The sequence below is a fragment of the Verticillium alfalfae genome, genomic scaffold (genome assembly GCF_000150825.1).
Source record: "Verticillium alfalfae VaMs.102 supercont1.8 genomic scaffold, whole genome shotgun sequence".
NCBI classification, from domain to species: Eukaryota; Fungi; Ascomycota; class Sordariomycetes; order Glomerellales; family Plectosphaerellaceae; genus Verticillium; species Verticillium alfalfae.
Window position 1 is genome coordinate 140,103 of NW_003315031.1, and position 20,983 is coordinate 161,085.

Below are 20,983 nucleotides of genomic sequence, written 5' to 3' on the forward strand. Positions count from 1 at the left end.
GACGACCAGGGAGTACATCAACTCGCACAAGTTCATCAAGCAGGAGCGGTTCCGTGCTTTCACGCAAGGAAGCATGCTCAAGAACTGGTTCGTCGTTCTCTGCCGGCCCCGACCTCCCACGCACTACAGCTTCAAGGCCAGATACCAACCTGGCGACCAGCGCCTTGGTGATCTGCGCGACCGTAAGTCGATCAAGGACAGAGACGCACAGGGCATGGAGCTGCGCAACGTGCCGCCCGCCACGGGCTTCCAAGGACCAGCGGCACTTCGACAGGAGGCTAATGCAGCGGCATGAGCGTGCTGCATGGCCTTCACTTGGTTTTCTTCCCCTGCTGGCGGCGTAATTCGGGGCATCAGCGATCTTCACAAAGCGCACGACATCCCCCCCCCACCAAACACACTGGATATCTGGTATTATCTGGCCTTTTCTTCTTTTAGTCTGCTTATACCCCCCCAACCAACTCGCCTGTTCTGTATTTCAGGTGTGCAAAATCCTGCGGGAAACCCCCCATTTCTTTTGTCTTGTGGAGCGGAGACGGAGTTTTAAGGTCAATCAAGGACAGCGCACGAACATGGCGACGACTTTGTATAGACTTTTTGCGTCTCACCGCGCTGAATTGATGATATCCCCCAAGCTCGAGGTGCCCGTGAATACCACCCTGCATATGGACACTCATGAGGTGGATCCGTGATTTGGCAGTTATGGGCACAGCCCGTACATAGTGCGCTTGCTAATCAGCTCTGTTTCACTACCTCACAGAGGATATCCTGGAATATACATATATATATCGGCTCCATGCATTGGCAACTGTCAATTTACTCTTCAATCTCCACTTCACATTCCGTCGACAAAGAAAAGACAATCTACACAAGCACTTGATCAAACCTCAAACACCCAGAGATATAACTACATCAACCATGTCGGGGTTTCATTACGAATTCGACGGCTACTCGGAACCAAGCACTGATACTGACATTGGCAGTTCCCACCCTTTCAACCCCTACATGTCATACAGGCAGCCACCCATGCTAACTTATTACCCTCATAGCAGTGGCAGTATGAGCTCAGGATACCCCTCCTCATCCTCGTCAAACCTGGACTATCTGGATCTCGCACGCTCGTCATCCTCCTCGTACGGCCCCGGAAGCACAAGCTCTAGTATGGGGTACATGTCTAGCTCGGACTACGGTAGCTATGGCTCCGGATATAGATCCAGCCTCGGCTACGGAAGCAGCGGCTCTGGCTATGGGAGCTTCGGCTCCGGATCCAGCCTTGACTACGGCAGCAGCGGCTCTGGGTATGGAGGCTACGGCTCTGGATACGGCACCTATGGTTCCGGCTATGGATCAAGCTCAGATTACAGCAGCTATGGTTCCGGCTATGGTTCCAGCTCGGGATACGGCAGCTCATGCTCAGATTGCTGTAGTTACAGCCCTGCCTATCGATCCAGCTCAGGATTTGGAGGCTCCGGCTCAAGGAACTTGACCTACTGGGGTCCGGACGGCTGGGGATTTCGGGTGAGTCCGCAAGGTGGCGCCTGGTTACGTAGGCCGTCTGCAGGATTCAACTCGACGCTTTGCCGCCAGCTTTTCCGAGGGGATCGGTAATGTTACGCACGAGAGTCTTCAGCCTACATATCAACGTAGCAGACAGAATGAGCGACAGTTGGTTCTGACAAGCAAATTATCATACTGATATGAGATCACTCCTCGTGCTCCGTTTGCATACATGTAGTAAGGTGTGTACAAATTGCTTGTGACTTTCTAACCTGGATCATGCACATGTGAAATATCCATGTTCCAGAGCTAGAGAAATTCAAGGTTCTCGCAACACCTCCTCAGTGCTAGAGAGCGAAAAAGCCGGCGTCGTAGTCGTAAGCAAATCATAGATTCGGGCATCTGCCGTGCCTCCCAATTTCCCTCCCAGTCCCTGCAAAGTTGAATTGCAGTCATAGCATAGTGATATCATACGTTGACACTCCAAAAGTAGTGATGTACAATCAATCAATCAACTTCCACAACACATATCTTCGTGACGTTCAAAAGCCTCCAAGATTTCAAGCAGGCAGTTCATACGTCGTCAAAATAGTCGCATGGTCCGTGGTCCACTCATTCTGCTTGTGATTTGGCGACGGCTTGGGCTGACCGACAACAACGTCCTTTGAGTTCTTGACCGTCAGATTGCCAGCATGGTATATAAAGTCGATACGGTCTTGCGGCTCAGGGCGTCCCGTGGCCCCGTCGTGGAAAGGGAACAAGGGTGACCAAGTGATGCCTGGCACCTTGACAGGGTCTGGGTTCGCAACGCGGAACGAGTCAACCAGGCCCGCGTCTGTAGTCTTGACAGACGTCGGCCACGGTACGTTAGCATAGCCGCAGTTCTTCTTCCTGAGAGCCTCCGTCCAGTCAAGGTGGGAAGGTGCGTTGAAGTCGCCAACGAGAAGCACAGGCACATCCTCGGCGGAAGCAATCTGTCCCTCCATAGCGGCCAGAGTGTCGGTAATCTGAGGCGTACGTCCTGACTTGGTCTCGCGCTCGATGACAGTCTCCACATCCATGCCATCGAAGCAGAAGTCATAGGGTCCATAAGGTGTGTAACCGAGATGCACAACCCAGAAGTTGATTTGTTGCTCATCGCCGTCAAGGGCGATGCGTACACCACCCGAGGCGTTGATCTCCCCATACTTCTTGGCGATGGGGTAACGGCTAATAACACCGACGCTGCGCGAGCTGGCCCAGTAGTGCCATCCCAGAGCATGCGCAAGGCGGTGAGCGTGGCGGCCGCTCTGGTCCTCCTGAAGTCCCACAATGTCGACGTTGCTCTCGAGAAGGAAGCGGACTTGTTTCTCGTGGTAGTTGTCAACCTGGGTGCCCCCGTGCCACATGTTGAAAGTCAGGACTCGAAGTGTCTTGACGAGAGAAGAACCAGCACGGCGAACGGGGATGGTGAGCTTGATTTCAGCTGAAGAATCTCCTGATGTTGCGCGCAAAGTGATGTGTGTGTCGGATGCCGTGCGGCCAGGTGTGCCCGTGATGGTCCCGTCGGGAGATACCTTGGCCCAGTTGTCACTGGAGGCCTGCGAGAAAGTCAGAGCCTCGCTGCCACCGGCAACGAAGCCTCCGACTTGAGCCTCATAGGCATCGCCCTGACGGGCGTTGTGAAGAGTTGCCTCGTTGACGAGAAAGGAAAGGGGCCCAGACGGAGCACGAGGCAGAACGGCCGGGATGGGCTCGGCGAGCCACTTGTAGCCGTCCCGTGCAAGAAAATAGGCGGAGTAGTTCCCCGGTTGAAGACCAGATGGAGACAGTTTGACGGTGCCCTCCGAGTCAGGAGTGTAGGCCCAGACAAGGGATTGCTCTGGTTTAACTTGGTTGGTAGGGCCGCCTCCTGGATAGTAAAGGCCGACCCAGTTTGTAGAGTAGGCGTCAGGTGTGGTGTACTTGAATGTCAGAGGTTCTTGGCCTTCGACCACTGCAAGTGAGCCAGAAAGCTGTCTGACGTTGGGTCGGTCTGCTGAAGGGGCACTGAGGCCGAAGCTTGCAAAAGCCGCGGATAAGGCGATGGGCACAACGGATCGGAAATGCATTATTTGTCTTCGGCGTTGGTTCAGTCTCTTGGAAATGGGACTGCAGCTTCATCCTGACACCGCAGCCACTTGGCTGCTCAAGGCTTTTGTATGCATTCTTCCTGCGGGCACCTCTGGGGACCAAGAGAGGAATCGCCATGACCGCAGAAAGACCTTGAGAGGGCTTCGCAAATGGCTCGAGAGATCTTTGGCGTTTAGGCCGACCAATGTCTTTCATTTGCCGCGACACGATATCGCCTAGAAGTTGGCATTGCTCCATCGAGCGTTGTCGATCTTTTGCTAAAGTTGCAGCGGTTGGGGACCAAGCGGACGTGTCCCTTGGTGTTGAGGCACCACGTGGGTTGGGTGACCAACGACAGCGACGCATGGGTGGGTGGGATGACCGAGCTGACCATCTCCCAGCACATATGGAGGGGAGCCTTTGCAAAGCAGCCCAGACCGGTTCTAAGACGGCAACATGACGGCGGTGGTGATTTGACAGTCAGGAGGAGGGTGGGCTTTTGGTGGACTGCATGGCATGGGTTGATCATTGCCGCATATTGTTCCGAGAACTGCCTGGTTGTCAGAACCCACTGGGTAGCGGACCAGGAGAGGCCATGTTATCTGGCGTCAAGTTGAAGTCAAAGTTGGGACCTGATGACGATAGTGTTGCTTGGTGTTTTCATCCGTGCCCATTCGCAAACCACAGACGAGGCGTCCAGGTCGAAAGGCTGCTGTGGCTTGGCAAGGCTTGACAATGGCTTGATGGCTGTGAACAGCTTGACCGCGGTAGGTGCTGGTGTCCCCCTGTCTGCGTAACCCCGCAGCCCCCGCATCTCGTGGAAGGCAGGTACGTACCCGCCCGACCTCACCATCAGTGCCGTAGGTGGAAGGCAGGATGCTCGTGTCAGGTCACTAAGGACAGGCACGGGAAGGGAGCACCCACCAGCCAGCCACACGCAGGGCAGGTTGGCCCCAGGTCGCAACTTCCGCGCTGTCGGGTCAGGTCTTCAATGCCTCGTGCGACGTGCACCTGGCGCCTGTGCGCGTCTTTCTTTGGTCTTTGTCCCTGTGCCCCTTCTCATTCTCTCCGCATTCTCCATCACTGACAAAGTCCCTTTTCTATTGCTCACGACACCTCGGTCCGCTTCGGATCGTACCATGCACCCACCACGACCCATTTTGTCCCCAAGCGATTGACTGATTCAAACTGGTCGACATCCCGCGTCATGTCATGGACCACGAATCTGGCTCGGAGCCGGCCAGGAAGAGGCTTCGGACAAGCCATGCTGTGAGCCGCATTACCCTCTCTCTGCCGCAATGAGACGACGCGCTCTGCCTCTCAATTGAGATCGGCGCTGCACATCCTCTTCAGGGTCTCACCGTCTGAAGACATCACAAGCTAATCATGTTTCACACACACACAGTGTGATGCGTGCCGTGCCAAGAAGATAAGATGCAATGGCAACACCCCTTGCGCGTCATGCGATGGTTCGCGCCAGGAGTGTACCTACGGCTCCGAAGCCAACTCGTGAGATCCGAGTGTACCCTCGCATCATGATGGATGGCTGACCTTGTGGCAGCCGAGGCAAAAGTGACCTCATCCTCGAGAGCGTCCTCCGTGTTGAGAAATTTCTCCATGAGATGAAGTCGGCTTATCCCCGCCATCGTCAGTCACCCCACTTCAGTTACCTTTGGTTGACCGACATGGCTCATCACATGTCCGGCCGCGAAGACCGCGGCCTTTCACCCCAGGATCATCAGCAGCAACAGCATCGTCGCTCGCCAGTCCATGGCGTCGCCTAGCCTTCCCACCGCCGTCCCTAGAGCCGCCTCATTCTCCTCCTCACCCCGTACCGAGATTCTCCACCATCGGACACCTCTCTCTGAGTCCCACTGGCCGCCGGCGGCGAACAACCTCGACAATGCCGTACTCGCTTCCATGCACACCTCAGCCACCGAGGCCGTCCTCCAGTGGCCGCATTTTGACGTCTTCCCTGGCCTTCGCGATGGGTACGATCCCATCTTCCGTCTCGAGCAAGCTCGACCTCCGATCAAGTCCCGTTCATCGACATGGTATCCTTTCGTGACGCCTCGCGAAGTTGACGAAATCCTCGAGTCCTTCGGCCAAACGGTGAACTTTTGGTACCCCACCATGTCTCAGCAGCAAATGGCTGGGGTGCGCGCCCTCATAGTCAATGGCGTGCCTGAAGAGGACAGCATCGAAGTGTGCCTGGCGTTACTGACTATGGCTTTGGGTCTCGCTGGGCAGGTCACAGCGAACTTGGCCAGCGGCACGACATCTCTGACCCAGAAAGACCGTGAGACACGCGCATCGAAGAAGGCTATGGCCGACGTTTACTTCGACGGCGTGCTCAAAAGACTCCATGTCGTGCACACACACATTGGGAGCACGTCAACCCACTGCCTGTTCTACGTTGCTATGTACTTTGCATTTTTACGTCGCCCGCTCCAAGCTTGGGAGTATATCAACGCTGCTGCAGCCAAATGCCTGCTGTTGCTCTCGTACACTTCAGAGGACGACTCAACGGAAGACAGCGAGCGCATTAGACGCATATTTTGGTCCTGTTATATCCTAGAGAGGTAAGCTTGAAACAGGAGGCTAGGCACGGCTACCCCATGGTCAGTTTGTTAACATACAGCAGCGATTATCTCGCCGAGCTTTCTGCCCTGCCACAGTCAGGAATTTCTGCCATTGAATCGACAACGCCCCTACCAGGCGAATACCATACCCATGCCGACGCACATCAACAGGAACTTGCCTCTCTCTACCTTTTGGCGTGTATCTCCATGCGACGGCTTCTGAACCGCGTTCACCACCTACTCTACGCTCAGACTACTGGAGCTGCTCTCGATCCCACCCGGTTCCCTGCAGTCGTCCGCGAACTCAATCACCAACTCGACGAGTGGCGCGAGGTCCTTCCTCCTGCTTTTGCGTTCACTGTGGACGAAACCCCCACCGCCACCGAAGCTGGTGCCTTTCTGAGGCAGCGGTACTCTACATGCCGAAGCGTGATCTATCGGCCCTACTTCATGTGGATGCTGAGCGGCATGGCACCTCCAGCAGCCGTGCGCAGTCCAGGTGATGGAATCGCTGGAAAGGAGGTCATGGCAAGCTGCAAGATGTGCTTAGACGCATGCCTGCTGCACATCATGAACCTCAGGGGGTATGGACAGACCGTCTTGGTGGACACCTGGATCTGTTCCCTATCGTAAGCACATCGGGCCATCATTCTCAAACTTCTACTAACGGCGACTAGCATGGCTGGTGCGATGCTCGTCCTCTTGGCTGCCTGCCGGGTGCCGGCGCTCCGAGAGCTCATTGGCTCAGAGATTTTGTCTGCCGGCGAGCACCTGCGACAGCTTCTGGAGGGATGGCAGGAGGTGATGGGCGAACCAGCGTCGCCGAGTGTTGAGCAGAGTGTGAGAATCATTGCGGAGGCAGACCGCTTCATCCGGCAGGTGTACTTGGGGGAAGACACGACTGCAAGCACGCAGAGAGCGTGGCAAGATATTTACGGGCATCACGAAGGCTAATACAAGAGGAGGTGCAGGACCAGCGGTACTGTTGAATGATCTGTACATAAATTTTTGATTTCCGCGATTTGTGTCTGATGCTTTTATTTACTAGAAGTCCTACGGCTAGCGGCGAGCCTTCCTCTTGCTGGACTTTTTGGTTTGCTCGAACTCCTCCTTGATCTTCTCAAGCAGCCCCTCAACCGTCAGCACATCAACAGCCACACCGGCAAGGCTCTTGGCTACCATGATGGCCTTGTCAAACGCCGCCCGACTGCCAGAAGCGACCTCGAAAGCTGTCGTGTGCGGCCCGCCCGCCGGCTGGCTGCCGTCCTCATTGGTGATGCCGAAGTAGGGGCTGATGGAAGGGAAGTCATGGCTGATATTGCCCTGGTCCGTGCTGCCTGAAGGATCACGCTTCTTGTCGATGACAGGGTCCTCGATATCGCCGCCGAGACCCTCGAACCACGTCGTGTACGACCCCGCCAGCGCGTCGTTGGACACCATGTTGGCGTAGCCATAGGCCGCATCGTCAGGTTCATCTCGGCGCCGACGCCAGCGCGCCGGCCTCGAAGCACCGCGACGACACCGCTCGGTAAAGTTGGCCAGCTGCTCGGCGTCGTTGGAGCGGATCTGGTATGACGCCGTCGCGAGCGCGGGGATGACGTTGATGCGGCTGCCGCCGCTCGCGATGAAGCCGTGCACCTTGTCGCTGGGCCGCATTTGCTGGCGCATGAAACCGAGCGCCGTGTTGGCGACGAGCAGCGCATCCTGCGCGTTGATGCCCTCCCACGGGCCCGCGGCGGCGTGGGCCTCGCGGCCGTGGTACTCGACGTCGAAGCGGTCCGTCGCCGTCGTGATCATGTATGGGCTGTCGTTGCCGGCCGTTGGGTGCGAGATGAGGCTGATGTCGATCTGTGCATCGTCGAAGAGACCGGCTTCAAGCATCTTGACCTTGCCGCCGAGAGACTCCTCCGCTGGCGTGCCGAAGAGTATCACCCGGCCAGCCAGGCTTTCGGCGCGCATAATCTCCGCCGTGGCGAGGGCGCCGCCGACCGAGGCTGTCGCGATGAGGTTGTGGCCGCAGGCATGGCCGAGGCCCGGGAGAGCGTCTGGATGCTATTAGTTTGGAATTCCGGTGGATGGCTTTCCTATGATGTACGCACCATACTCTGCGTTGAAAGACACGACAGGACCCTCTCCGCTGCCCTCAAAGACGGCCATGAAGGCCGTGTCGATCCCGCCCAGTGACCGCGTCACGTTCCAACCGTCCTGGCTTTCCATGAAGGACGTGAGAAGGTCGTGCGCCTGCACTTCCTCGTATCCCAGCTCAGGGTTGTCATGAATTTCCTTGTTGAGCGGCCACAGGTCGTCCGAGATCAAGTCGAGGTAGTCCGAAACAGCCTTGAAGTGCACGCTGGCCGTGTTGTTGCCGGGACCAGGCGCCGAGCAGTTTTGCGCCAGGGCCGGAGCCGCGAGAGCAAAGAGTAGAGCAGCAGCATGAAGTCGGGCCATGACGATAACACACCACGAGAAAATGAGTTCTTGAAACATTCTCAACACGACTCCTCATCGTTCAGGCTCCTGGCCCTCTTATGCAAATTCTCGGCCTCACATTTAACCCCCGGGATCGTCACAGAGAGCACCATCAACAAGCCTGAACTAACCCTCCCAAGGCCTCTCGGCAGGCCACTGGGTCAACATTCTGCAACTGAGGAACCCTCACCCCACAATACCAAAGTCCTCCTGTCTGTCCCGCACCTTGTGGCCCCGCCCCGACGAACCGATCTCACCTCCCTATTCCAGTCAAGTCCAAACTTCCCGACTCCAGACCCCTACCACCTCCGGAGCGGGGCCGGCCCCGAAGCTGACACAGATGACGCCTCGGAGGCCACAAGAGCCGCTGCCGAAATCGCGTTGCCAGGCTTCATCTACCCCATCACCCACGATAACCCTTCGAACAGGTCTCACTTCTGAACTGTTGGAGCCCGCTCGCTCAGTCATGCACTGTTAAGAGAGCCGAGGCAATGATGTAGACACCCGCAATGAATCCTTGGTGGAGACGCGGGGTATCCAACCCCTCGCATCGGAACCTCCTGCGATACGTCCATCTTGCTCCGGGTGCCGATCAGTGGACCGCGAAAGAACAAGTAGGGGTTAAGATAGCGGCATGGACTGCACTGCAAGAACTGCGAGAGCCCCTCGCGTCGGAGAAGTATCGGAGTCGACGCGGGTCAGGGGGTCACGTCAGGCATATCTCTGTCGGCATGCCTCCGCTTATCATACGACAAAAAGCCCTTTCTCATGGTCTTGCGGGGATCCGTGGTTTTCCTTCCTGGTACTGCAAATTCGTTTTGACATTCGAGTTTGTTAGCTTCATACAATATCCAACAAGCCACGGCGTGCCTGCATGTTCATGCCATTTGTACGAAGTTTCAATCCGAGGTTCGACCTCAGCGAGACACACAACTTCCATTTACTTGACTGCCTGTCTCAAGCGGCGACTTGCGTCACTTTTGGGACATTCTTCACCTCGCGCTTCTTCGGCTTCAGCCAAGCCTCCATACCCTCAGGCCAGTACACCCGGTTTTGTGGTCCGCCCATACCAAAGTCTTTAGCAGAGACTGGCGTACGCACCGTCTCTGGCATGTCTGTCTCTAGATCTTCCACCTTGTCCATGTCAACGTCGTCGTCTTCCCCTTTGATCTTTTTCTTCTTCGTCGGCGTTTTCTTTTTCCCTTTACTCACAGGTTTCGGTACGGGTCTGTGGTCATCGTCTCGCATGTGCGGTATCAGGTCATTGAAGGTATCGTACCCTGGCAGCCTGAAGGCCCGCATCAGCTCGAAGACTGCCTGCTCCTTGTCCTTGGCCTCGATCATGAGATCCATGTCGTTTGCGCACGGCGGGAGTGTGCGTACCCTAGGGGAATGCTTTCTCCTATCTCTGGGTGTTACAGCGCTAGGGCATTGCTCACTGTAGTGCATCTTCTGGGTAATTTGTTTTCGTGTCCATGTGGCTCGAATGCGTGGAAAGAGCGCGATGATATCCTCTGTGCCCTCGCGCAATTCTGTGGCATCGAAAAGGATGTTGTGGTGATGAAAGTCGAGGACAAGTGGGATGTTGAGCTCCTCGCATATGGGTAGAAGATCATGAACTGTCCAAGACACATCGTCATTTTCCAAGACGAGACGATTCTTCACCGAAGGCGAGAGCGTTGCATAATTCGTCCGGAATCGATCCAACGTCGCAGCTTTATCGCCGTAGGTACCTCCCATGTGCAGGATCATGACGGCATCGCGGTCTTGCTGTTCTGGCAAGTGCAACAACGTGAGAAGCTCATCATGATATATGAGGTCGCGAACAGCAGCCTTAATAACCTCAGGCCGCGGCGAGCCCAATTGAGTGAACTGCCCTGGATGAGTCGTCAAGCGATGACCGAGCTCTCCGGCAACAGATCCGGCCTCAGCTAGTGCCTCAGAAGCAAATGGCGCGAGACTGTATCCGTACTCAGCGTGACTAGCGAAGGGGAACATCTCGGAGCTGAGTCGCATGAATTTGATGCCGTATTTATCGTTCCACCGGATCATTTTGACTATGTCATGCGCGTTCGCCAACCCCAAGCGCTCAACATACTCTTGGCCGAGCCTCATGTTCTGAGGTTTGGATTCATCTGGCCTGTTCTTAGTGGAATGTTCGGGCTGAGATGGGTCTGTCAAAGGATGGCGGTGTTGGATGATAGACGCGATCCTGCAAGTGCGGGAACTGAAAACAGGCGGAGTTGCTTCTCGAAGATACGTGTTGAGACAGGCCTACAGACAAGGTAAGCTTTCTTGCATTGAAAAAATCGAGGTTGCCACCTACATATCCAATTCGGCCCTTCCACGGGAGAGGGAGATGGTTGCTATTCACGGGCGGTGGTCGTGCAGCGCCGCGCTCCGCCGGCTCCTCTTCGGCCTCTTGCTCCCTATCATTGGCGTCGGCCTCAATGTCGTTGGCGGCGGCAATGGCGTCAGTATCAAGTGACGGGGCGTGCTCTATTTCATCGACGGAGATGGCCATGCGAACGCCATTGGCTAGGTTCTCTCGAACCACATTGCGACTTTTGCGTGCCGCTTGAGGTTTGAGAGGGCGGCGTGGGGGAACATCATCGACAAGACCCGAATCCTGAATGGCCAAGCGCTGACGCTTGACAGAGCTTTGCAGGCGCTCCTCCATGTCACTGAGTTCCTTCATCACATCGGAGACACACTTGCGTGGTGTTGCGACCTGTCTAGCGGCATCTCTTCGTCTCGCAGGGGTGTCTTGCTCGAGAGATGGGGGCGGCGGCGCGGCGGCGCTGGTGGGTGCCTCCATGGCCTCTTCTTTGACAGGCTTGCTGTCAGCTGTGCGATGACGACCCGATCTCCTCGGAGGTTCTTGTGTGGTTGGTGAAGTCTTGCGCTGTGCTTTCCTACTGCTGTTCTCTGTGCCAATTTTTGTCGGAGCAATGGAAGTGCTGGATCTTCTACGTTTGGACGCCATGCTGGAGAAACGTCTGGGTATATGTGTGATGGGAATAATGTGGTTAGCACCACATGCGGCTCGAGTCGAGAACGATGACTGGGGCTGCAAAGGGGATGGACGTTGGCCGACTGGCAACGATCCAGCCGCGAATGACCACGCCAAGCAATGATGCACTTGATTGGCCCTGCCGGAACGAATGCTCCTCATGCAGAAGGACGAGAAGGGGGAGATGGTAGGCCGGTGGAGGCAGAGCACGGCGTCGGATACAGCTGGCCAGGGGCGTCTTGACGGTGTCGCTGTGGTGGGTGAGGTGACAAGCTGGGCGGTACAACCTGCCTGTGATTCGACTGATTGGCTTGGGCGATCGGAGTAAACCCCGGTGTCCCTACAGACTGTGAATAGCGGGGGGGGGGGAGATTCAGGAGCCAGCTAGGGTGTTCGTAGCCGGGGGACGCCAGATGACCGAATGCGCGTCTAGGCACAAGTATTTCGACAGCACGTCGATAAGCTGGGCAGTTGATCGCTGGGTCGATTGGAGGGCCTGGCCTCTTCAGACGAGCGTCACTGTCAAACAGTGTTGAGTTTGGCGTAACTGATGGTAGTAGCCCAGAAGAATTAGGTAGGTGGTTTACTTATTACGACGCGAGCAGACCAAGGCTCGAGGCTCAAGGTTCAGGAAAGGATGACGCGAGTTGGATCAATGGAGTGCAACACTGGTCGTAAGACGGGAGAAGCGCTGGTAAGTCACTTTTTCTCCGTGGCAAAAGCAAGCCAAAAAAAAATGCAAGAGGAAAAGAGGATACACTAGACAATTGGAATGATTCCTTGAGACGGATGATGTCGTCGTTGAACGGAGCAGATGCCACGGGGGACGCCTGGTGGGTAAGGGTTGCACCTGACGGGGACATCATGACGAGGTGGAGCTGGCATGTACGATCGGGATCGAGACCACTGGAGCTCCTACCGGCTTGGATACCTTGCCTGCCCGGAGAAGGCAGGTACGAGGTAAAGTCGATTTCATTGGAATGTAGATTGAGCTGAAATCAGATTAAACTAGGGGTGGCAGGCGCAGTGCGCTGGTAGGATTGGACCTGGCAGGAGAGGGAAACGGGAAACAGCAAGGGTGAGGCAAAGAATGACGTCGTCGTTATGCTACCTGAGCTTTGAGCACAGGTGCATGCTCAGTCTCTGTCTCACGCACGCAGAGGCGCACAACACACAAGTCAGCGGCCGAAACGTCATAACCCATGCATAATTCACCGGTCCTGACATGGCAGTCCCAATAAGGTAAGGGAGGCTACTGACACATCATCAATGTCAGGCCTTTCTTCCTGTTGAGGATGTCGCCTACCTTCCAACATACACTTCGTTGGGGAACATGATCTCAGTGCTCACCAAGTATTGGTGTACGAGTACTCCCATATCAATTTGGCTGTCCCTCCGTTGATCAGGCATGATTGGTCAAGCAAGCAGAATCTGTTTGAAGGACGGTTGCCGTTGATAGGAACAGTGCCACTACATATCTACTCCTACCTAGGTACGTACCTAGACACCTACCCCGACCGGGAAACGAATCGGGAAGCGATGAGATGCAGGTTGGTTACATAATCGGCCTCAATCACATGGAACCACAGAAGCGAGCTATCATGCCATCCTAGGTACGCCACCTCGTAGTATCTAAGATTTGCATCCCGCCTTCAACAGCGGCTTGTTGCTCATTCAGCAAGATGCTGCGGCAGGATAGCAGACCCTCACCGGCCATTTCGAAGACACGTGCCTCCAAACGCGCGGCTGTCGCGTGCACCGCATGCAGCTTGCGCAAAGTAAGGTGTACAGTGGCTCTCTCAGGTCCACCCTGCGCCAACTGTGCGGTGGATGACACGCCATGTGAGATTTCGCGCCGCAAGCGACGGCGGTAAGTCTTGTTTACGTTGTCGAGCAGGAGAGACCTTGTTGCGACCAAAGACCAATACGCGTGAGACTGATGGGGACTAAGGAACCTGGACCTGCAGCCGTCTCTTGCTCATGCCAGAGAAAATGAAGAAGATTCATCGGCAGCATCTACATCCAGCTTCAGTAGAGTGCCTATAGCTCCGCCGCCTGCGACTTCCGCTTCGCCGTCCGTCAAAGAGTCAATCCAAGCCGACAGAGCCTCTCAGCCGTTCAACGAACTGCTGCAAACAAGAGACAGTGGCGGTGACGCTGCCCTTCGTGATTCACGCAACGCTCAAGATCTGCCAAATTCCCTGGCAGTAAGTGCAGCCGCCTACTCGCGCCCTGCTACTCCCGCATCGCGTTCAAGCGCCGGTCCACAATTATGCTCTTCAACGCCAGTATCCCGACATGTGTCGGAATGCTTCGACGTCACCGACGAAAGTTCGGCATATGCGGAGACGTTAGAAGGTGGCAGTGGCAGCAAGCGAAACGGCATTCCGTTCTATGCTGGTAAAATCGCCTTGTGCTACAATCCACGCTTTGCCGTTCCGATATCTGACCCGCATAGGTGACCGACGTGGTCCGGCTTTCGTAATGGATATTTGCGAGCCAGAAAGATCCTCGACGAATAATCACTGCCTGGTAAGCACGCCGTCAACGAAATTACTTGCACCAGAGGATGTCAATTATCTTCGGTCGAGAGGTGCTTTCGACCTGCCTGCACCGCATATACAAGAAATACTCATACGCTGCTATTTCCACCATGTGCATCCCTTCTCTCCCATCCTTGACCCTCGTCAATTCATCCTGGACTATGAAAGCGGTCGGGTCAGCATTCTGCTGCTTTGGAGTATGTTCGTGGCCTCGGCAAGTGCAAGTCAACCATTAAAACCCCATCGACATACCCCAATCCTAACTCTTTCGTGAAGTTTGTTGATGATGCTCTGCTCACACAAGACTTCTACACGTCTCGCACGTCATTGAAACGTTCTGTGTATCAGCGAGCAAAGGTCAGAAACTAGCTTCTAGCAAATTCTTTAAGCGCTGACAACTACAAAGGTTCTTTATGATCTGAACTACGAGCAAGATAAGATCACTCTCATCCAGTCGGTATTTTTGATGGGATTCTGGTACACTACCTCAGACGACCGACAGGGCCCCTGGCACTGGAACGGCATCGCAATTAGTCTGTCTCACACCATCGGTTTACACAGGCTACCCAAGTTACCTTCTCAAGGCTGTGGTAATATTCAGCCATTCTGGCGAGGGCTTTGGTGGTCTATCTGCTGTCGTGAAGTCTGGTTATCGTTGGGCCAGGGACGGCCGATGCGGATCCCTCTGGACGATATGGATACACCAGAGCCTGAACGCTTTGATGCAGAAGTCTTCGTGCCGGAGAACAGGACTGGTTCTTGTGGCAAGTACCTGCCAGGGGAGCTTAGCGAACTCAAAACCCTTTGGAAGACATTGGTCAAGTTGAGTATTACCTTGGGCACTATCCTCTCTACACATTACAGGGCGAAGCCGACGAAGCCGACAAGGTCTGATGTTGAACATTGCGAGCGGGAAATTCGAGCATGCTCATACGAATTACCTGCAACTGAACATCAAAGTCGTGTGGCTGCCTCCCATCGCTATCAGTTCCGAATCTACTTTGAGTAAGTGGTTTGATGAACAAGTCTCGTCTGCTCTTCATCCCCGATCAAGGTTACGAAGTTGATGACTGACGGCTGCTTCAGGGCAGCGATCATTGTGTTGTATCGACCATTTATCCTCGAGGCCCCTCGGGATGTCACGCTGGAGAACAAGGAGCCATGGAGAGCACTAGCTTGCCAAAAGACAAGGGTAGCTGCGTCAAACGCCTGCAGTGCTGTGACTTCAATGATGGCCGAGGAGCTGATCGGCCTATCACATACTATAACGTAGGATGGCAAACTTTCTTGTCGACACTGCTCTTGCTGACTCTTCCTCTCAGTGTCATAGCACTCGTTCCGCCGATGCATGTTCATCTCTTCGAATCAGCGTCTTTTAAACCCCTATCAAGCCAGATGGGAAAACACAATCTAGCCCTGTGTATGCTAGCTATGAGCGAGCTGCGCAAGTCGTACATCTCGGCAACTGCCGCATACAAACTATTCGAGGCGGCGATTAAAAAGATCGATGGGACAAGAAGTTCACGGAGGCCTTCTCACCAACCACAAGGTGACGCTGTCATTGTCGACCTCGTCGCGCAGGAACAGGCTCCTCTTTCACCACGGGAGAGCTGGCCCGAGGGCTACTCTGCCTTGTCGGCCAACGTCATCTCAGACGCGTGGATGTGGCCCAATATGCTTGGTGCTCAGTGAGTGATCGGCCATCCTCGTTCAAAAGCCGGCCTTGCCTTTTGACGCTTGTGAGATGCATACTGACAATATGGATATCAGAAATGAATCCTGGTTGGACAGCCAAGATCTTGTTGGGCTGTTTGAGCCTGGGGACTTCACACAGGCTCTAGACGGATGGACATGAGACACTCAACGAAGTATCTCAGTGTTCTTGACAGAACAAGAGACGGAGATTTTTATCCATAATCACTCATCAAATGAAGTTATCATCTGGGTTTCATCTTGTTGGTCCATAATCCTCTCAGGTCATACATGGCGTCTCACATCTTCGCCTTTGGGGCCTCATCAGCCTTCGACGTCCACCAGGGCCAAGAAGGCACCGTCTCGCCATCAAAAGACCCGCCAAACTTGGGTTTCTGCTTCTTCATAAATGCTTGAATGCCTGCCAAGTTATCTTTGGATCCGAGCACGGAAATGAACAGCTTGGAGTCCAGCCTATGCGTCTCCTCTAGCGTCATGGGCGTGTGCAACATCATATCCCTCATCAGTTTCGTGCTTGTCAGGGATGTGTTGTCGGCAACATCGGCAGCCAGCTCAACGGCGTACGCCACTGTCTCCTGAGGCGTCGGGAGGAGCCTGGAGAATAGACCACTGACCAACGGGTCGGAGGCTGCGTAAGCCGAACCTGTGGTTGCGAGATGCATCGCCTTGGCGAGGCCCAAAAGACGCGGGAGAAAGAATGCGCTGCACGACTCGAGAGTGAGACCGCGGCGAGAGAATGGAAAGGCAATCTTGGCGCCAGACCAAGCGACACGAATTGTGGCGGGGAGGGTGATGGTCGCACCGAAGCCTGCAGCCGGGCCGTTGAGAGCGACAATGGTCGGTTTTGTGCAGTTGGTCATCGCCAGCGCCAGGCGGCCGCCTCTGCGGGGACACAATATGTTAGCACCTCATGCAGGGAGGCATGGCAAAATCGTAACGGCCTACTGATCTCTGTACTTGTCCATGGCCTCTTCGCTTTCTTTATGGGCCATGAGGCTTGAGAACCCCACCTGGAGGTCGGCTCCCGAGCAGAAGGATTGTCCTGAGCCGGTGAGAACGATGGCACGGACCCGCTCATCGCGGTTCACTAAATCATAAGCCGCCTCAAGTTCATCCAGTAAATTCTCAGTGACAGCGTTATGCCGTGTAGGCCGATTGAAGGCAATGATTAAGACTGGAGTTGGTGAGGGGGAGGATTCTGGAACATGGGTTATCTTAATGTCCTTGAACGGTAGGGAGACATAAGAAGGGATCGTAACGGAGGACGACATGTTCAAAAGTTAGACTCTTGAGATGGGGGGAAAGTGCTTGGTTGAAGTATTCAGGGCGTCCGAAGATTGATTTGTTGGCATGTTCTTCTTCAACATGTCACCCACGTAGTCGTCCACGGCGCTCCTATATTGACATATTCTGGTCAAGTTCACTAGTCAATACCTTGGAATGCCGGGTCGCAGCCGAGGTATAGCAAACGCGAACCTCGCCTTCCCAGCTTGTGATCGAAGCCTGCCGAAAATGTATTGCAAATTGTCAAGATTTGTCGAGTTGGATACCGAATTTCCTAGTACTCAAACTGAAAGTCGCAAATTGACGTGTTCAGAGGGCCCGGGACCCACAAAGTACCGAGGTCGCCAACGACCCCTTTTCCTCAAGTTGTGGCAAATCAGACCAGTTGCTGGCCAGGGCAACGGGGCAACGGGGTATCTTTCTTGACCCGACGACACCAGGTTTTCCTCAACAAAGGCGGGAACGCACCGAGGCCCTCAACAAAGAGGGAAAAAGAACTCATTTGCCTTATTCAATAGACGTAAGATGTTCAAGGCAGCTAGGTTATATAGTAGACCATCTACAATGATATGTTGCCCTGGCAGTCCTGTTTTGGCCCGAATTCGAGCATTCGATCACTAGAAACACCTGCACGCAACTCCAGTGTTAGTGCCGTCCCGAGCCGCAAAGATGTCATCTATTTGGTCTGGTTCTGCCGCGCATTGGACGGCAGCCGCCTCCGTCATAAGTTGGCGGAATCTAGCCGTGCTATTCGCCGTCGCCAACCTCAAAAGCTTGCCATTTATGTGGTTTGTAAGTCAATACTCAAAAGAGGGAGTCCCGAGAAATGCAAATTGCCCAGTCTGTTTTTCTCACAATCCATGCGTCGCAGCTCCGATTTCTGCGTGCCTTTGTCCGTCGCCTAACCGACCGAGCCCCGAGTAAACACCTGTCACCACGCTGCCTGTTTCTCCCCGCCATCAGTGGAACGCGGTCGCCGGCGCTTGAATGCGACTACAACCTCCACAAGTCCAACTCGACGTACTTTACCGATATGGACATGTCGAGAGGCAACTTCAGCCTTGTTCTCTTCAGCAAGCCTTTCAACCCCATGCCCGGCCCCAGGCACTTTACCATGATATTGGGAGGCACCACGTGTACGTGGCGCAGGGAGATCAAGCCGTACCAGGCATACGAGCTGTGGACGCGAATCATCTCGTGGGATGACAAGTGGCTCTACGTCGTCACCCACTTTGTACGCGCCGACAAATTTAAGCCCTCCGAGTATGTGATGCAACCCGGGAAAGGGGGGCGCTCGCAGAAAAGCCAAGTTGCGGAGAAAAAGAGTGATGATCAAGAGGATGCCGAGGAAAAGTTGAAGGCGGTTTTTGCATCCTCGGTAGCCCGGTACGTGTTCAAGAACAACCGGAGGACCATAAGACCAGAGGAGGTACTGGCTCTTGTCGGGCTGTTGCCGACGAACGAAGCAGAGCTGGTTGAAATCGAGGCATCAAGAACCAAAGCACTGCCAATCGGAAGACTGGAGGCTGGATGGGATGCAGTTCATTTGTCCTTCGAGCCCGGAGCAGCAGCGCTGGGCTGGTACAACAGTGCTTATTAACGCCTCATGTGGAAGTACACCTGTTAAATCAGGGCCTAACCGTGTAAATAAAATGCAAAAGTCTTACATCGTAGCATCTGTGACATCGTCATCCCCATCACGTCCCTCGAGGCGAGGATGCTAAGCTGCCCCCACTAATTGCCGAGGTCGACGGAGAAAGAAATTGCACGTCAACCACGACCGGTGAGATGTACTTTGACTGAATCGGACAAGACACAGGAATGCTACTTCTATAAACCAACTCTTTTAACCCGCTCGTGGGTGTCTGTACTTGATAATTTGTTGTGATGGTGGGAGAAACCTTCACTTGCTGAGGCTGTCATCGACCCTCAACCCCTGCCAGACACACAAAAGTCATGGCCGTCACCAGACAACACACTCATCAAACGCCAGGCTCATAATGCATTGTGATTAAATTTCCGCGCCCATCGCTTCCTGGATGAGACGGCTATCCAGGCGAGAAGCCAGGAACGCCGAAATCTACCGGCAAGGTTGAGCAGAATGGGCTGCCCCTTGGTGTAAAGGTGCATAGCGTAATTTTGCTGTAACTTCCCGCTCAACCTGAATTCTAGCGACCCCAGATGCAGCCATGATCCGACACGTCCGTTGCTTCAAGAGGAGTTCTGGTGATCAAGACACGGAGATAGATCGCGGGTTGCGATTTCCGACCTCAACACCCCCATCTGCCGGACTTAAGCCCGGAGAACTAACGCCGTGCTCGCGGTTGAGATGCTGTACAAAAACCGAGCCAAGCCGCAAGCAAATGATGTTGTGATGCATATTCAAGCACTTCAGACTATATCTACAGCAATGAGTACTCAACAGAAGATTATTCTCATCACGGGCGCCAACACGGGCCTCGGGCTCGAGCTTGTGAGGAACCTCCTCCAGACCGGGACACCATACTCTATCATCATCGGCAGCCGCAGCCTCGACAATGCGACCAAAGCCATCACACAACTCACCTCTGAGTTTCCGAGCACGTCTAGCACTCTGTACTCCGTTCAGATCGATGTTGCGGATGACGCTTCAATCGAGAAGGCTGCTGCATGGGTGCAGGACAAGTTTGGCAAGCTTGACACCCTCGTGAACAACGCCGGTAAGTGAAGGACTAGGGCCTACCCCGCCAGAGGTCTCACCACTAACCTGAAGCAGGCACCCAGCTAGATCAGCAGATCTCTCTCGGAAAGCTGTCCGTCAGAGAAGCCTGGAATAAGACGTGGGACGTTAACACGACAGGTGCACACATCGTGACGATGACGTTTGCCCCCCTCCTCTTGTCCTCTGATGATCCCCGGATCATCTTCATCGCGAGCGGCACCTCGACTCTGACGGGATCGGAAAATCTCGCTATGCCCTTCAACCAGCCGCCGGCCAAGGGATGGCCCAAGGCGACGAACTTGATGTTCGACCTTCCAGCATACCGGTGCAGCAAGACGGGGATGAATATGCTCATGCGGTACGCCAAATACTGATGATACCTCGTTAGAGACACGTATACTGACATGGCCGTAGCGAATGGCACAGGACCTTAGGCAGCGACGGGGTTAAGGTCTGGTGCGTCTCGCCTGGATTTCTCGCGACAGGTCTTGGAGGCTATTCAGACAGTAAAAAGGGGCATGGGGCGCTCGACCCCTCGGTCGGCGCGACACTCATCAGGAAAGTCGTAGAGGGCGAAAAGGATGCCGATGCTGGCAAGATCATTTCACTTCAGGGGATTCAGCCCTGGTAGAGATGTAGTCTCGCCATGAGAATCAAGACTTGGGTGTTTAGCAGAGCCAACAACGTTCACAATCGCTAGTGTGATCGAAATTTACGGTAGTATATCAGTATCGTGCTTTGAAGCTCAGGTGTTCATAATTTTCCGACTAGCCCGCCTTTTCCTTGTATTGGGGGTTTGGCTTAAGACTTGCTCTTGCTTGTGGGCTTGGTACCTTTTTGTTTTCTTTTTTTTTTTTGCAAATAAATTGCCATAACATGGCAAAATTCATTGTTGTGAAACGTAGATAATGTACAAAACACTGCCATTGAGACATCCAGTCACGCAGATCAAGTCGAAGAACGCCGGTCAACCCCTTTACATTGCGTTCTCGGTTGAGAGTTGTATTCAGCGGACAACCGTCGTCGAGCTACGACGCATATCCAGAGCCAGCATACTTTGACACAACGGGTATGATAAATCCACCGGCGA

General features: G+C 54.4%; 9 protein-coding genes across 9 annotated transcripts; 5 read left to right on the plus strand and 4 right to left on the minus strand.

Annotated features, from left to right (window-relative positions):
* Positions 1-918: 918 nt before the first annotated feature.
* Positions 919-1,810, plus strand: VDBG_06465 (predicted protein; the record flags this gene model as incomplete). The annotated part of the gene is made up of 2 exons (XM_003002857.1): positions 919-1,518; positions 1,805-1,810. The coding sequence occupies 2 exons, from the start codon at positions 919-921 to the stop codon at positions 1,808-1,810; spliced, it is 606 nt and encodes a 201-aa protein (XP_003002903.1).
* Positions 1,811-2,057: 247 nt separating this feature from the next.
* Positions 2,058-3,587, minus strand: VDBG_06466 (endonuclease/exonuclease/phosphatase family; the record flags this gene model as incomplete). The annotated part of the gene is made up of 1 exon (XM_003002858.1): positions 2,058-3,587. One exon carries the CDS (start codon positions 3,585-3,587, stop codon positions 2,058-2,060), a length of 1,530 nt encoding a protein of 509 aa, XP_003002904.1.
* Positions 3,588-4,800: 1,213 nt separating this feature from the next.
* VDBG_06467 (C6 zinc finger domain-containing protein) lies at positions 4,801-7,124 on the plus strand (the record flags this gene model as incomplete). The annotated part of the gene is made up of 5 exons (XM_003002859.1): positions 4,801-4,857; positions 4,994-5,097; positions 5,322-6,170; positions 6,233-6,799; positions 6,848-7,124. 5 exons carry the CDS (start codon positions 4,801-4,803, stop codon positions 7,122-7,124), a joined length of 1,854 nt encoding a protein of 617 aa, XP_003002905.1.
* Positions 7,125-7,229: 105 nt separating this feature from the next.
* On the minus strand, positions 7,230-8,618 carry VDBG_06468 (aminobenzoyl-glutamate utilization protein B; the record flags this gene model as incomplete). The annotated part of the gene is made up of 2 exons (XM_003002860.1): positions 7,230-8,215; positions 8,270-8,618. The coding sequence occupies 2 exons, from the start codon at positions 8,616-8,618 to the stop codon at positions 7,230-7,232; spliced, it is 1,335 nt and encodes a 444-aa protein (XP_003002906.1).
* A 978-nt stretch (positions 8,619-9,596) lies between these two features.
* Positions 9,597-11,625, minus strand: VDBG_06469 (UV-damage endonuclease; the record flags this gene model as incomplete). The annotated part of the gene is made up of 2 exons (XM_003002861.1): positions 9,597-10,913; positions 10,966-11,625. 2 exons carry the CDS (start codon positions 11,623-11,625, stop codon positions 9,597-9,599), a joined length of 1,977 nt encoding a protein of 658 aa, XP_003002907.1.
* A 1,709-nt stretch (positions 11,626-13,334) lies between these two features.
* VDBG_06470 (cutinase transcription factor 1 beta) lies at positions 13,335-15,887 on the plus strand (the record flags this gene model as incomplete). The annotated part of the gene is made up of 5 exons (XM_003002862.1): positions 13,335-13,522; positions 13,640-13,859; positions 14,602-15,200; positions 15,282-15,464; positions 15,518-15,887. The coding sequence occupies 5 exons, from the start codon at positions 13,335-13,337 to the stop codon at positions 15,885-15,887; spliced, it is 1,560 nt and encodes a 519-aa protein (XP_003002908.1).
* A 299-nt stretch (positions 15,888-16,186) lies between these two features.
* On the minus strand, positions 16,187-17,179 carry VDBG_06471 (enoyl-CoA hydratase/isomerase family protein; the record flags this gene model as incomplete). The annotated part of the gene is made up of 2 exons (XM_003002863.1): positions 16,187-16,790; positions 16,854-17,179. The coding sequence occupies 2 exons, from the start codon at positions 17,177-17,179 to the stop codon at positions 16,187-16,189; spliced, it is 930 nt and encodes a 309-aa protein (XP_003002909.1).
* A 682-nt stretch (positions 17,180-17,861) lies between these two features.
* VDBG_06472 (conserved hypothetical protein) lies at positions 17,862-18,792 on the plus strand (the record flags this gene model as incomplete). Its single annotated transcript, XM_003002864.1, has 2 exons — positions 17,862-17,984; positions 18,064-18,792. The coding sequence occupies 2 exons, from the start codon at positions 17,862-17,864 to the stop codon at positions 18,790-18,792; spliced, it is 852 nt and encodes a 283-aa protein (XP_003002910.1).
* An 810-nt stretch (positions 18,793-19,602) lies between these two features.
* On the plus strand, positions 19,603-20,524 carry VDBG_06473 (conserved hypothetical protein; the record flags this gene model as incomplete). Its single annotated transcript, XM_003002865.1, has 3 exons — positions 19,603-19,891; positions 19,948-20,251; positions 20,320-20,524. The coding sequence occupies 3 exons, from the start codon at positions 19,603-19,605 to the stop codon at positions 20,522-20,524; spliced, it is 798 nt and encodes a 265-aa protein (XP_003002911.1).
* Between the last annotated feature and the right edge of the window lie 459 nt (positions 20,525-20,983).